The following is a 17182-nucleotide window of genomic DNA, read 5'->3' as shown; positions in this document are numbered from 1 at the left end:
CAAGGTGTGCAACCTCTGCCTCTCACCAGACCACTTGAGACATCATTCAAAGCACTCCTCGCCTTCCACTGCAAGAAAATACTGAAGTACCACAAAATGCAGAGAAAATTCTTGTTGGTGATGCCAGCTGATGAAGTTGACACCATGTACATCTACTGCACCCAAACATCATTCTCAAGCTGATAAGCGTGCATTGACCTAGGCAGAGTTACTGCTACGACAAGAGTTGCCCAGCGAGCCTACATTTCCTACACCTCCAACTGGAATGCACCAGACTCAAGAGGTTTGTCAATGCTGATTAAGGTCCTACCCAAAGGCACAAAACCACACATGGCTGTGACGCCTGTTCAGCAGCAGCAGCAAACTCCTGGCTCCAGGACTCATCCACACCTCCTCCTCTTTGACTGCTGCTACCACAGCACTTTCTTTCACTTGAGGCACAATGTACTGACTCAGACGCAGGCAATTCTTATTATTCACCGGATCCTTATATTGAACCCTTTAGTCCGAAAGAGGGAGGTGGTCAGCGGTAGAATTATGTGGTTAAACCCCACAGGACAACACAGACATAGATCGATATCCTGCTAAGATATTACCACCAGATGACACCACCGCATATAATGCAATAATTTAAAGGGCCACACAACCCCACTATATAAAACTGCATACTCAGGAGAATGAGGAGGACTTTCTTGTCAAAACCCTGTCCATAACAGCATGGACTTTACATTATCTGCTGATGCCTAAGGGGATGTAAAGTCTGTCTATGACAATTTGAGAGAGTTAGTAAAAGCCATAGAAGTCACTCCAAGAGTTGAAAAAATATAAAAGCCTGCCCTAGATTATCCAGCCTATAGTAGGGGTCAAATTGTTCTATACTTCTTTGTAGTGCATACTGCTCATTGCACAGGTCACAGGGCATGCTCCCCTACCTGAAACGGAGTTGAAGAAAAACTATGCTGTTTGAAAGGAAGTAGTGCTTGTGGTGGCCACACTAGAACATTACTAACTTGAAGGGCCTAATCTCCAGGTGCAACTGCTACCACTGGGAGGATATGGAGAAGCTAGTAAAGTACCTAACAGAAGCCCAATGAAAGAGAGGACATGAGTTGGTTGTTGGAGGCAAAATCATTTATAATGCTACGTTTAGATGTGCTCTTGACACAGCAGACACATTAGTTAGGGGTATTAACATTATTGTTCTCCTCCATAGGCATGCAAGTTTAGGCCCAAGGTGTAACAGCACCTCTGAAATGTTTTTTTATGATAAGCATCTGTTCAGCCAGTAGGTCAACCAGATGCTTGAACAGATCAAAAAGGACACTGGCAAAGCCAAATCTATGCTTGCCCTAGAGTCGTCCATCCCAAACCTACATTATGTAAGCAGCAAACCAGATGCAGTACCAAACCCTGGGGGCTCGGGTTCCCTTTCCTAAAGAAATACAGCCCTGCAATGTATAAAACCTAGATAATCTATATTTGCAATATCACAGTCTTTCAATAATCACTTGATCACCTCCACCTCAAAAAGCAAACCTTATCATGTTCTTCTCTACAACGTTTGTGACTGTGTAAAGCATTTGTACTAGATATGATGTAACTATTTTCGAATGCAAGCCATTAGATATCCAATTTTTACATTTAACAAACTAAGCTTTCATTTGTGAAGAAGTATCCTGTTGGTTGGACACCATGTGTGTCATACAACTAACTAGTATCATTTTACATCGCAGGTGATTCAGAAAGCTTCAGCATATCTGGCGGAATATATGATTCTCCAGGTATGTATAGCAACATTCCTTTTGCTGGCAATTCAGATTGTTCACTACTGTCCATATTTAAAATTTGTATCATTAATGCCTCCTAACAGTTACAGATCTAAATCTCTAAAACTGCTGACCTGTAGAATGTTTCGTCTGAATTTGCAAATTGATAGATGCTTAGCACCAGTTCATTTAATGGATCTCAACAAAAAAGCTGTTTTTAGCTCACACAGCTTACACATTGTGCTGAAAGATGGTATGGAGGAAAAAATATCTACCAATTACTTAACCTCATCGCTGCGGCGGCTATTCCGCCGCAACGCTAAGGGGGCAGGGGGCAGGGGGCGTGCGCGGCGCGCCCATGCTGGTGACGGCTCGCTCCGTAACCAGCCGCGGTTGAGCTGTGCTCACGACGGAGCGGTTCCGTCATAGACCCGCCCGCTTAATAGAACGCGCCGCACAGGCGCGAAATCAGCGCCGGGCAGGCACGTCGGGCGGGCCGTGACGGAACCGCTCCGTCATCAGCACAGCGCCACCGCGGCTGATGACGGAGTTGTTCCGTCATCAGCACGGAAAGGGTTAACCAATGGGAACATCAAATTACCTTATGAATGGTACAATGTCCCATCCCAATTTTTAGACATTTAAAAAAACACACATACCACAATGACTTCCTTTGGAAAAAAATTACTATTATTTAAATATGGAAAATTAATATTGGAAACAGTTACACATATATAAACATATACGTAAAAAACATATACAGACATATAGGTAAAGAAATCTTGTGGCCTATATCCAAATTTTTTACAACAAATCAGTGTTTGCACCCTCAATCTAGGCAATACACTGTGAGGTAATCCTATTCGCACATGAGGTTTCTACACTTCTAAAAAAACATTTACTGAATGTGCCTCGAAATACAATTCTAAATCTTCGTTTCAAGTGGATTCCTCCCATTAAAACTGTCGACACGTTTCAGCCCACATTCCTTTCGGTCCTCATCAGGACAAGGGTAAAGGGAACCAACATTGCCCTAAAAATGTACTTCGGGCTCTTGTTCGTGCTGCTGAAACACGGTTCCCTCGAGTGGGAAGTAAAATCACTGCTGTACACCCTAGTCCAGTCTCCTCTTGGCTGTAAAGGATTTTCAGTGGCACTAGAAGCAATAAGCAGCCTAACCATGGCGTGCATGCGCTCCCTCTGTTGTGGTCTTCCATCGTCTGCCGACCATATGTTCCCGCTCCGGTATCCAAGGTAGTTACGCTCTGACAAGCTCAAAGGGTAAATTTTTTGATGGGAGGAAAACACTTGAAAACAAGTGGATTCCTCCCATCAACATTTTTTGCATGCCATGGGTGGGCTGCCTGAAGTACATTTTTAGGGCAATGTTCTTTTTTGGGGTGTAGAAACCTCATGTGCGAATAGGATTACCTCACAGTGTATTGCCTAAATTGAGGGTGCAAACACTGATTTGTTGTAAAAATTGTGGGTATAAGCAACAAGATTTCTTTACGTATATGTCTGTATATGTTTTTTACATATATGTTTATTTATGTGTAGCAGTTTCCGACATTAATTTTCCATATTTAAATAATCATTAATTTTTTCCAAAGGAAGTCATTGTGGTAAGCACCAAAACAGTAATAAAGTCAAAGGGGGAGCTGAAGAAAAAGCAAAAAGTGCCAATGATGGTGACTGATCCTGGTAGATTGGGATCTAGTTTAATTCATGATCCACCACAGGATTACACTTCTAAGACCCACCCCCGCAAGACCACAGGAAGGCACTCAGAGACTCACTGGGAGTCAGGTAAGGCCAACAGCTGGGCACAGTCCAGCTCCAGTTGCCATGGGTCCGATGAGAAGTTGTAGGAAATGTCTATTATAGCTTGTTGTATCCATGTAGCTTTTTTTTTTTTTTTGTCCTCATTTTGCGTATGAATGTATAAAGAGTGCAACAGGGAACTTTAGGACTTCCACTTTTATTCCTTCACTCTTTTCCTATACTTTGCCGGCCACATAGAGTACCCCTTTGGTGGAACTGTCGTGTTTTAGTCCTCCTATATCCTTTACCATATTCAATAATTCATGGCGGAGAGGAAAGAGAGCTAGCCTTTTTATCTACTCGGCGGGAAATTATTCCCATCTGAATTATTGTCACAGCTTTAATCATCGGACATATTGTTGTTTTTTCAAGTTTCCCTTATATGTTAATTAGTATAATGATTTTCCCAATCTCCCAGTCTCTTCCCCCTTGAAACCACTGCTGCAAGATATGGGCCGCCGCGCAATTAAAGATATTGTCACCCTTCGACCACTCTTATATTGGGTACGATTGAGAAGGACACCGGATCTGGTACACTATGCTGCAGTCCTGGACGAACTTATCACCTTGAACAAGTTGTCAAGAATTGCCTGGCTGAACAACCTAAGGGACCTGATCACCAACTTGGGGCTAAGTGAAATATGGTTGTCTCAGTCACCACCCCGAAAAAAAACATTTAAAAAAATATACTGGGAATGGGTTCAAGCTAAGGAGCTCGAGAAATCTAATTGGGGAGTTTTAACTGACCATTTTTTAGAGCACAAACCGGTGAGGAAGTTTGAATCCTTCCTCGATGTCATTAAAACACCTAGAGACAGAACCTTGTTTTTAAAATTCAGACATGGAACACTTCCCCTGAATACTTTTACCAGGTATTGGAAGTCATCTACGTCCAACCACTCTAGTTGCCCGGGCTGTTCAAACCATAATGAGTCCTTAGCCCACTTCTTATTTGCCTGTAGAGCATATAGCGGACCCAGGAGAAGGTGGTTAAAGCCAGTATGTAGAGAACTAGGAGACAGGCACCATGTGACGGCACTCCGCATATTGTCAACGGATACAACATCTATGATGGTTTTTTGCAGAGTCGCCAAATTCTTGGGAAAGGCTTGGCAGATACGTTCAAGACTTACAAAATGAGAACGGGGTGGGAAATTGTGTGTATTGTATACCCCCTAGAACATTTCTGATTCTCTGTTCTTTGCTCCAGGACTTTAGCTAACCTATTTTTTAAAAAGTTTTTATTGTCTCCATTCGTTCTTGAAAAGATTTGATCTTTTTAAAGTTTTTATACCTCTTTTTTAACAATGAATTGTATGTACTTTTATGATAACGTTGGTTTTATCGAATAAAGTATTACAACAACATAATGATTTTCCCAAATTTCCCAGAAATTAAACTTTTTGGAGAATTTTCCCTTCCTATCTAATTTATGAGTAGTTATTATGGAATTAAACCAATCTTCATGCAACAGAGATGGTAGTTTAACCCAATTCAGGCAAATCTCTCTTCTAGCAAGGAGTATCAAGACAAATAATAAATGTTCTTGTTTTCTGGTTAACCTCTCGTTGCTTACATTTAACTCGGTGCATATCCCAAAAATAATTAATGTTGTACTTACTTTTAGGTTTGTTCCCAATATCCGACATAGCGTGTTACCTACTTCCTGCCAGAAGGGTTCCAGTTGTGGGCATCTATGGAACATGTGTATATCGTCTGCTTTTTCTAATCCACACTTGGGACAGGATTTTATGCTTGCTCCTTTAAATGTTGACAGTTTTTTTGGTGTCCAGTATGCCCTATGCAGTGTGAACAGGTGATTTCTCTTTAGACGCGCTGGTTTAATAATAGTCCAACATTTTTCACATGATTTCTGCCATAAGTTATCAAGTTCCGAGTCTATGATGTTTTTACTCCAGATTGATTCCGATATTGAGGCGTTATCATCTCCTGAGGTGATTATGGCCCAGTACCATATTGAAATTTCCTTTTTTATTGGGGAGATTTTAATGATCTCTTTCTCTATTTCTATGTTTCCAATTTTTTTCTCCGACAAGGAGCTAGCCCAGCTTGTAAGTTGATAATATTTAAATTTTGAAAGAGTACCGTTAGTGATTTCTGTAAGTTGTTCCCAAGGCACTATTGAGTTCTCTGTCATCAATTGTCCCCATTTGTTAATTCCTGCCGTTCTTAAAGGGGTTGCTAGGGCATCTTTTAAGCACTCAGGGGTGCCTGGTGAGTCCCATATAGGGGCTGCGTATCTGTAGTAAGGGATATTTAATGCGCTTCTTACTTGATACCAGAGTTTTGCCAGATTTTTTAGTACCAGTATCCCTGTAGCTTGAACAGATTAGATTTATGACCGTGAAGTCTCATTTTTTGTACTAGGTCAAAGAGGGAGCAGGTCCAGCCCTTCAGGGCTCCTCTCAGGTCACTGACAGCAGGGGAAGTCCTCTGTTCTTCCCCAAGTCCAGCAGTGTTCTGCCATGGGTGCATGGAGGTGCCACGTTTGTGCCTGGAACCAGATAGTGGGTGCGAGTGACTCCTGGGCACACACTAACCAGTGGGGTAATAGTTCTCAGGGCCAACCATACCACTTTTGGCATTTTCAAGTTAACAAAAGTGTTTTGCCATGCTAAACTTGGCTTATGAGGGCTGGGTATGTGTGTGTGCGGAATAGATTATGTTCATCCTAGTTTCCTCCCACATCTAACATTAAACTCCAGTTTGAAGCAGAAGATTGTACAAACCCAAAGATAGAAGTATAGTAGGACAAAAGATGAGTGCTTGTGCATTCAGACAGTAGATCAACAAGAATTGTCTTGGCATTCTGTTCTCTCCCCTCTCAAGTGTCTCCCAAGTGTTATATGTAAACCCAGCAAGCCTGTCAAGCATGGTTTGATACTGTGGTGTCAAATAGGGTCCCACAGCCTCCGTATAAGCTGGTGAGTTCAGAGTATTCATCCCAAACCATTCAGGTCAGCCTACTGTTAGCTCCCTGGAGATATTGCACACCTTGTAAACCCTGTTCAAGAATAATTACTGGCTGGGAGAAGCTTGAGAGCCAATGCAAGTTAGCATCCAGGCAGGAAAGAGGTAACATTCTAAAAGTTACTTTTTCCTTAATATTTATTAAAACCCACCTTCACCATTCAATTCAATTTTAAATAACTATCTAAAATAGTTATTTAATTATTTTCTAGCTGGCCCCATTTCCAAGATAGGGAAACATCCTTTACAACGGAACCGTTACAACGCGGTACCGTCACGACGCAGGGTTTACAATGAAAGTCGTTACAACGACTTTCGCTGGAGGGCGCTCTAGGATAGGGGATAGTTTAATTTACCATCCAACACCTTCCCTACTATCCACGGGGACTGGAGTTGGAATAGTAAATTAAACTATTCACTATCCAGCACCCCCCAACGCAAGTCGTTGTAACGACTCGCATTGTTAAACCTGCGTCGTGAAGGTACGCGTTGTAACGGTGCGCGTTGTACCGTCATACATCCTTCCAAGATAAAGTGTCAGTATTTAATATTACTTTCAGTGTTTCTCTATGGTTAGCCTGCCTTTCTACAGTGAAAATAGCTTTTGGGTTGCTAGTCACTGTGAGGATGTGCTAACATTCATTTTGTACCTGTCTGACTTTTAAATGCCATGCACCCAGCCTTCTGGGCTACACAACCCACATAGGGGGGAATTATTAACATTTAAAGGAAGGGTTTTACCTCTCAAAAGGCTTTATTTTGATAGACCAAATTGCAGTTTTGATACTGCTACAGTCAGGCTATAATGGTAGGCTTGAAGCCGTGTTTGCACTGCTACTAGATTGAATGGCACAATAGGTACTGCAGACCAGTAGTGGCATTTAACTGTTGGGCCCTCAGCACAATTTACACCATAAAATGGGGACTTAAAGACCAGTTAAATTTGCCAAATACAAGTATGACAATTCAACTATGTTCAAAGGGGGGGCACAAATACTTTACCACTGGTTAGCAGGAGTAGGTACACAGAGTTCCAAAGCCATCAAAAGGTGAAAACGCAGTGGGGACCACACTGAAAAGGATGCTGCAGAGTATGTATATGTGTGTGTGTGCATGTGTGTGACCTAACTCAAGGAGGCGGGCTCTAGAACATCACACACACTGTGCACATGCTGTGAATGTAATACCCTTCACCGACTTTCACTTTATTCTGCAGAACTTCCAGAAACTAGGAATGTACATGAAGACATACCAGATGCTTCTGGTAAGTGGATCAAAGGTTGTCTTAGATTATTCACCATACCCTTTATTTATAAATATTGTTTATCAACTGTAACACTAAAAGCTAATGTAAAAAAGGTTACATAGAAATTTCATTTCAAATAGCAGATGAGTGAGGACTGAAGATGTGCTATCTTCCCAAACATTTTGTATATCCATTGGACTGGTGCATTATACTGGTCCAGGCATTTTTCATGTATTTTACAATGACCTTTCCCTGAGTGTCACAGAGGATTCATATGCTCAATACCCTTTTCAAGCGTCTCAGTACATATTGGCCAGTTACAGCTTAAGAGACACCAGGACCAGGTGTCAGATACCTGTGCACAGAGGAATCCAATGATAAACGGAATAGATTTTTCTCAAGAAAATACTAAAGTACTGGGGTGAAAAGAGGTGGGCATGCCACAAAATGCTAAGAAAATTCTTGTCAGCTATGCCTTGATCCAATGGTTTAACACCCGAGCTGACGAAGTTGATGGCATGTGTATCTTCTGCACCCAAACTAGGCCTGTGTGGAGTTCGCAGATTTCTGCTATGCAGAACTCTGTTACGCAGAACAAATGTAGTGGCTAAAAAACTCTGCTGGGCTACGCATAGTTCTGCTTGCGAGCCGACTTTGTTGTGCTATAGTTTGCGTTACTATGTTCAATGTGGAGTGCAAACTTGTGTTGCAAATCATGCACAAACTGAACTACGTGGTTCTCGGGCATCCTTGCATTGGGAAGCAGCCATGAACGGTTTACATGTGTGCGGCCTTCTTATTTTTCTACCCCCTGTTATGGTACTGGGCCTATTTTCACATTCCCTCTTTTAAAACTTACCTAACCCTCATTTTTATTTATTATATTAGTGTGTGTGTTTGTGTATTTTATGTTTTTGGGAAACATTTATGGTGTTTTTCATGACTGTGTGTATTTTGTTTATTTTCCCTCTTCTTTATTTCTTCTTTCCTTTCCCTTCTTTTTACTACTTTTCTACCCTGCCCAGCGCCATGGCAGAGGGTCATCTTCAGGCGGCGCTGCCGTCCCAGGTGTGCAGCCCCGGGCGATCTTTGGGAAGGAGGAGGTAGCAGTTTGTTTTGTTCAACTCCACCTCTCCTTCATGCTGGTAGTAGGCGGCAGGCCCGGCAATTGATACCCCCTGCGGAAGCATCGGCCGCACTGGGGGAGGGTGTGCCGGTGCATGTGACTCACCAGCCAGGTTTGGAGCACTGTCTAGTAGCTGAAACACTGCTGGGCGAATATCTTGGACCGTGAACAGGACCTGCTCGACCTGCAAGGCGTCAAGATTCTGGGGCTCAGTAAGTAGTAATTATGTGTTGTTCTTGTGTTCTACAATGCAAAAAAAATTCAGAACAGCATGCTGCTCACACGTGGAGGTAAGTTACATTTAGTTTACGCTGGAATATTATTATTATGTGATCCAGTTTGTAGTTTCTGCTAGGCAGGTGCTCAGCATTACCTAATTGTACTCATCAATGGTGCTCGCTTTGGCTGATTATTTAAGAAGCAATTGCAGACAGTCGTCCTGTTACTGCAGTGAAAAAGTGATATCAGCGAGTAACACGTTCTCTCTGTGACTTTGTTTATATAGCATGTACACAGCGATGTGTAGTATGCATCTATGCATTGCAAAAAAGGGAGAGTGAGTTGGTCCATCAAGGGGGTTGAGAAATGAGAATAGAATCAAAGATCATTCACTGCAATGTATTAGTTCCAAATGTGTTTTTTGCTAATGAAATTTGGAATAGAGATTTTAAGGATTAGTATAGGCAACGCAATGATAGTTGATAGCCTTGTAACTAGTACTATAGGTGATCTGCTTTAGAGAAGTACAATTATGTGACTGTGATTGCCTGGCATAAAATGTTTGGGGAGATTAACTGAATCACTAATCTCTTCTTATTTTCTTACATCAGCACCCAAGGGCAGGAAGAGGGATGTTGGAGACATTAGGTAGCCCGAGGCGTCGACCACCAGCACTGCTGCAGACAGCTCTTCTAACCCCAGTAAGTCCTAATATTTATTATTATTATTTCCCTAATGTAGGGTTTTATGATTGTTGTTGGCTTAGGGTAGAATCTTGGGGTATGGGAATGTTGGTGTTGGGTTCCAGGATGGGAGTTGCTGCCTTGAGGCCAGTGTTGCTGGTGAGAAATAAAGTTTCTCTGACTCCCTTACCTGCTGTCTTCCTTCCATGTGGTGATGAGGACGGGATACAACCCCACTTGTGAAAAGCACAATGGATTTAATTTTTGCTTTATTCCTGTTATCTCTGCATTATCTTTTGTTTCCTAATATTAAGGGATTTTCTTTTTTGGTAGCTGGCTTTTTCCAGTCTCTAATTTCTAGTTCACTTATCTTGTGCTTTGTTAGTAATATTTCCCTCTCTCCTGTATATATTCTCGTACTGTAAGAGTAAAACTAAGACTAACACATTTTAGTACTCTACTGTCTACCATGAAGATTGCAGGCCCAAGTAAGCTAGTATCATAAATAATATTCACCATGTACGTTTGTTGAAAATGCTTTCTTTATCCTGCTCATGCTCTAACAGTTGAGCTCACAAGACCACCCAATGTTGTGTGCTGTCTCATTCATTTATACAGTATACTATCAGTTTTCCATGACAGTGCAATTTGGCTAGAAAAAGAGTAAGATGTTACCCTCCCATTACATTTGCCAACAAACACCAAATCTTTCATCGACCATTATTGCACATCTGGCATGTCTAACATTGTGAACCAACCAAATGCCCAGAGTGATATTTTTTGCTAGAAGATACTGTAGTGCTGACAAACTGGAAAGATGAAATGCAGTTGTATTTTTTTGATTGAAGAAATTAAGGGGTGGCGTATCTGGCATCTAAAATATGAATAATGTTTTATTTTAGCCACACAGACCACCAGTGATGCATGTTCCTGGGGCCTCATTTATGAGGCCTTGCGTGAGTTTTGCGCTTCCGATGCGTCACCTTTTGTGACGCATCAGCGGCGTAAAACATGCCTCCTTATGCGCACTATTTACAAAGTGACACATCGAAGCAGATGCGTCACTTTGTAAACCCCTGCGCTACATTATACCAGCGTCAGGTATAATGTATGCAGAGGGGGCGGTCACCCGCAAAAAGCCTCGTAATAGTGACGCAGTGAAATCTATGAGATTTCACTGCGTCACTTTTAGGACGCTGTTGCGTCAAAATCTTGTGCCTGCCTCACAGCAGGCGTAAGACTGACGCAAGCCCTTTCAAATGGGGCTTACCCCATGTGAAAGGAAGCATTGCTGGAGTTGCGTCACTTTTGTGACACACTCCAGCAATGCGTCACTTTTGCGCCTACAGATACGTCAGAAATACTGACGTATCTGTAACTCCTTGCGACATGATGCGTCATATTATAAATATGACACATCAATCATGTTGCAGGGAGAGCGCAGTGAAAAGTGACGCATCGCTGTTTTCACGCAGCAATGCGTCACTTTTCATAAATGAGGCCCCAGGTCTGCTGAAGGAGGACAGTCAGTTGAAGGGGGAGAAGCTGTGACAGTAACGGGCACTGGTAAGTTACATAATTGTTTGCTTATTAACAATTACTATAATACTCACTAGCTTGTACAATGGCCTCTTCTATTTGAAACTCACTAAGAGCTCTCATAATGAGTGTTGACGGCTTGAGTGAAATGTGAAAGAATGTAACGTTAAAAGAAAACAAAATGGTATATGAGTGAAAAGGTGGGTGGGTGAAAGGGTGCTCGGGTAGGTGAAGGGATGGATGGGCAAAAGGATGGTTGGAAGAAAGGGTGGATATTGAGTGGATGGATAATGGATTGGAAAGTTTGGTGAAAGACTGGATGAGAGAAAGTAAAGCTTAATGATAGTGCCTATGGGTAAAATTAGAATGAAAGGATTAATTAATATTTGGAATGTTTTGATGAATAAGCACAGGCAGCTTTTTCTCATGGAGAGGGGCATGCTGCTCACCTACTTTACTTACTATGTTTATGTCGGGTTATTAAAGCTATGGTGGGGACCATTTTACATTTTTTGTTCTACTTCCTTGACATACTGTTTTTGTTAAGTAAACCAGATGAATACACCCATCATTCATCAACCCCCCCCCTCCCTGCCCATGGCATTTTGGCACCTATGACCGAAGTGCAGTATGGTTAAATTCTGCAGTGTTTGCTGTGCATTGTGTGTTGACTCTGCTTCAGTTAATGAGGCATTTACAAAGCTTTCAATGCATTGCACATCGTGCACTCAGTCTCCCTTTTTCGTACTACACTCTTTCATTTTTTCCTTCCGATACTACCGAAAAATTGCAAAACCAATTCTTGGCATTTGCCATATTTTATTTTACAACCATGTGAAGTGAAGTGATTCCAAAATATATTGTATGGTTTCCCCTAACAGATCCATTTTACACCTGTTTTTCTCTTTCAACTTCCGTTGACTAGTACAGTGACTGAATATGCCAAAGATGACAAATGGATCATCAGTGTAGTGACCACTCTCTTCTATATAACATTTTCTACCCTACCTGCCTAATCCCACTACCCTACCCTGCAGTAGAGTAAGTAATTTCCTTTCCTTACGTACTGCCCAGTGAATGAATTTGTTGGAAATAATATATGTTGGTGGGCAAGGCCAGTAAGTAAAGTGGGAGTAAGTGCATGATTTGATATCAAGTTGGCATATGGGATACACTGTGACGAACATGCCAAATATAACCTATATAGCCCATTCTTTTCCCTGTAGTGCAGTCCATCATTTTCCCCAACGTCTACTTAGGGCACACACAATAATATCCTAATTTCAAACATGAGGTGTGTGATGTGTATCTTATTTATTATTCATCTGACTCTTTGGAGTCAGGATAGAAAGCGAAATGCATTTGGAGAAGCGCAGGCCCATTGGAATAAAAAATAGATAACTGTCAACTACAGCAGACCCAGCTGCAGACAGTAGCAAAATACCCGACGTGCTGGCTTGCAGTGAGCACGGCTCTATTATTTTAGCACAACACGCAACTTATGCTCCATAGTGTATACTGCTGTACTTATTAAAGAGATGTAATTTATGTTTTCACTCAAAGTGTCTGTTTAATACTCATCTGAAAATCCTTTAGAAGAAAAAAAAATAAAATCACAGTTTTTTAAATCTGATGTTATTTTACCTTAACACTTTTCTGCCACACAGTCAGTGCTTTTTATGCAAGGCAAGTGTGGGTAAAACAAAATTGGCCTTGTGATTCTCCTAATCATAATCACATCAAATTCCAATGGCGCTGGGGATGAGCAATATACTGCTACTGTGCCACCCACTAATTTAAAACAATTGTTTGTCTTTTTTTTTTTTTTTTTTCAATATAGCTACTCCTTCTGGTCCAGGACCCAACAGGCAGGAGATTGTGGCCCGTCTATGGTGGAAGAGGCTGGAGTGTATTCAGCAAGAATACAGGGGGCTGGTGGTCCTGGAAGAGAAGAAGGAATTAAATGCTTCTCAGCCGACCCCAAGGCAGCCGGCATCCCTCAGCCTCCAGCCTCCCGTCCCTCCCATAGCCAGCGTTGCCGCCAGTTGACATCAACTGCTGCAACCCTCTCCCATAGTGACAAAATCAGACCCTTGATGTGGTGCATACTGCAGCAGCTGGACACCATAGAGAGCTGGCTCACCATGACGGAGCAGAGCCTGGACCAGCTCCGGACCTAAATTCAGAATGTCCTCTTTTACACCTTTTATAAACTTTTTGTTTTGGTGGAAGGGACGTGTGGCTGGGTGGGGAGGGTAGAAGGAAGTTGGGACTGGGTTTTGGAAATTGCTGATTTTTGGGGCACTTGGAGGTTGGGTCAGCTTGTTTGGGAATTGGGGTGGGCATGTGGTGTGGCTGGAAGGGTGGGTTTCTTTGTAAAAAAATAAAGGTGAAACTATATTTTATCGAAATGAATGCCAGTAGTAGTTTTTTTACTTTTGATTTGCACTCCTGCCTTTCATTTTTAAACAGCCTGTTCATGGGGTTGTAAGAGAGAGTATACCGCTTAGTTACACAGTTATACTTCTCTAACTATCTTGACCATTAGGGGGGAGTCTTCCATGACCTATATTGTCTACAACAACCTAGATACACAGTTACATGTTGTCGCAGTTAGTTACCTAATCACTAATTAACTTAGCTAGTTCACTTCACTCCATTGTTGTCTTACCAGAATATAGACGAAGCATTAACAGGGAAGGCATCACAAATTCACAAGAGAGGTCCCACTTCCATCCAGGTGAGTTCCAACTGTAGGATTAATCAGAAGGATTATCCATTCCAGGCAGCTAAATGGAAATGGAAATTAGTGGGTTATATATCAAAGCTTTACAAGAATTGACACCAAATTATAACATGATGATACAACAAGATTTTTTTATAGTGATAAAATAACAAAAAATAACAATAGTAGTAATTTGGCTACTGGGGAGCTATTAGTAAAATACAAAGGGGCATATTATCAAGAACAGGCGATAAAATTATCGCCGTTTTATCGGCAGAAAACTGCCGATAAAGCGGCGATAATGGGCTTGATAATATGCTCTATGGAATTCCAATCGAAGCCCATGTTAGATGTCTTCACAGTTTTCTGCCGATAAAGCGGCAATAATTTTATCTCCTGTTCTTGATAATATGCCCCTAAATCCTTGAGTCATAAAAAATGGACTCTAAGTCTGGAGTGGATAAGCTGAGGTTAGGCGTTTACGGTTACACAACACAAGGCCTGAATGATGATGCTGACAACTGATATTCTATGTTCTCTATCTAAAATATGGATCACTTTGTATGAACAGGCGGGTAAAAGGGGCCAGTGTGGGCTATTGCTTAGAAGATCCTGCAGTGAGTTGGTGTTGCTTTCACCACATCTGCCACACCAAGGGTTCGATTCCGATCCGGTAAAAAAAACGTCCGTACGATTCGTATCCGGAGCCCTCTCTGTACGACTCATACACACGCCGTACTACCCGACGAGTATGATCCGGACCGGGGTATCAGGACGTGATTTGTACTGTCCACGTCAGGTAAGGGCGATTCGTACAGAAAAGCGCACAATCACATACACACCGTACGGTGCTTACCCCCCATGATCGCAGGGGTACGCACCGTACACCCAGCATACATGGGGTAAGGTGCATACCCCCAATGATTGCATGGGTACGCACCGTACACCCAGCGTACATGGGGTACGGTGCATACCCCCATGATCGCATGGGTACGCACCGTACCCCATGTACGCTGGGTGTACAGTGCGTACCCCTGCGATCATGGGGGGTACGCACCGTACCTGGGGGGTGTGTTCCGTACCTGTTTCGTCGCGAACTCTGCTTTTACGGCTGTTTTCAGCTCCCGTAGGAAAAGGGTCGTACGGTGGGTACCCGCTGGGTCGTATAAACCAGCTGCGAGCCGTACAGATGTTGCGTACATCGGGTTCCGGCGGAGACTCGTACGGTCTCTGTACGATTCGTACGGAGTCCGGCTCCTGCTACGAATCGTACTTCCTCGTACGTACGGGGGACGTTGCAGGGTACGATTCGTACGGGAAAAACGCTCCGAAAGGCTATTCGGAGCGTTTTTTACCGGATCGGAATCGACCCCCAAGTGTGTGATCCATTGATGGGATGAATTAAGCCACACTTCAATAAATCACACAGCCCTGGGGAAGAGGATTAGGGTTTTGATGAAGAGATGGGAAAGGGGATTTTGGGAAAGATTTGACAAAGACAAACACTACACAAGGACAACATTCATCTGGGCAATGAGTAGCACATCATTCGTCATGAATCTGTTGTAGAAGGAAATGAAGGGATGGGTATGTCAGAGTAGAGTTAAATGGATTGCAAACAGTCCTTCTGCACCGATACCCAAGTTATCAGACATCTAAATGTTCTGTCTTCTAGGTTGGGAGAGAACTCACATACCCAGTTCTCCAAATATGATTGTTAAAAGAAAAACAATAATGTACAGCAAAATTAGATGGTGCATCTGCATTCTCCTTAAGAATGTCCATCACTTTGGGTGCCTATCTTGACTGATCTAGTAGGTAAGCAGGAGTGTTGAGCTCAGTTATTGTTCATGCAGGAGTCTAGAAGCCTGTGGATTGTAAATCAGACACTGTGTTTTAAAGTGAAGGAGAAGGACAGAAGGAAGGTAAGCTTCATGAGAAGTACATCAAGAAGACTCCTAGGCAGAGCAAAAATAAAGGAGAGGGGGACCAGAGTTTCACTTTTGTCACAAGTGCAACATACGCACAAACACACACAGCAGCACTTCACAAATAAATACACTTCTCTCCATTCCACTTAGCTGAGTACTAGGCCTCAGACTCTTGGTTTATGTTAGAAGTGGATAACTTCTTCCTTCAAGCTGTTGATGAGGTAGTCCCACAGCTTCCGTCCTGAGTTCTTTGATCCTCCTCCTGACTCCGAGTACCTCTGTCCCAGACCAGTCATGACCCGAACAAGACAGCCCTGTAGTGCACTGCTGTTGAAGAACAAGTAGGGAAACAGAATTAGAGTATTTATTTTGCATAGGTTTTTGTTTTTGAACTAAAGTGACTATTCTGCTCTCTGAAGAACCAGAAAAAAGGAGAGGACCCTGCAAGTAAATCCGGCAAAGTGTGAAAGGACCAATTAACATCAGAGAAATAATAATTGCCTATCACTCAGGCCCTAAACATTGCAAATCAATCGTCTCAAGCAAATTCACACATTACAGTTCAACACCATCCCTCACTGTCTGTCACCACATGAATCATCAGTCATCACTAACAATCACTTGATATGATGTTACCACTGTCAGGAGGAGGATGGAGTGTGCTGAATTTTGTTTTTTTATTATTTAGTTTGTCATCTTCAAAATATGAACATTTTGGTTACCGGGGGAGATACAATGCCGTTTGAAACCCCAAATATTTACTTGATGTTATTAGGATGCCAGTCTCGTCAAGTGTTGCTTAGAAATTTTGAACCAAGTTATTATAGAAGAACAAGATTTAAAACTGTATCTGCAGCATTCAAAGGGTGGAGATGGATGCTTAAAATTATTGCCCTTAATCAAATTAATTATTATACTCCCTTTGACTCCATAGAATTATTTCCCTCCATATTTTGGGACACTAAGATGACGACATGGGGGGAAAAAGGCAAGTGTTGTTTAGGGAATGTTTACAATGCTGGGGTTATCGTTTCATTTGCGGAGTTAACTGAACAAAATGCAATTTCTAAGAATGATTTTTTTTTAATATTTACAGTTACGGGATTTTATTTTTAAGCACTGTAGTACTCTC

At 42.2% G+C, this 17182-nt stretch overlaps 1 protein-coding gene across 2 annotated transcripts in view; it reads left to right on the top strand.

Moving 5' to 3' along the window:
- The window catches only part of NOSTRIN (nitric oxide synthase trafficking), a 743535-nt gene that overhangs the window by 604448 nt on the left and 121905 nt on the right, over positions 1 to 17182 (top strand). For both annotated transcript variants that reach the window (XM_078681620.1, XM_078681621.1), the window contains 2 exons: positions 1734 to 1781; positions 7798 to 7845. In XM_078681620.1, the coding sequence (XP_078537746.1) occupies positions 1734 to 1781; positions 7798 to 7845 (96 nt within the window). The remainder of the gene's footprint in view (positions 1 to 1733; positions 1782 to 7797; positions 7846 to 17182) is intronic.

The sequence above is a fragment of the Lissotriton helveticus genome, chromosome 3_1 (genome assembly GCF_964261635.1).
Source record: "Lissotriton helveticus chromosome 3_1, aLisHel1.1, whole genome shotgun sequence".
Classification (NCBI taxonomy): Eukaryota; Metazoa; Chordata; class Amphibia; order Caudata; family Salamandridae; genus Lissotriton; species Lissotriton helveticus.
Note: the sequence above shows the minus strand (reverse complement) of the source record. Positions and strands in the feature narration are given on the sequence as shown.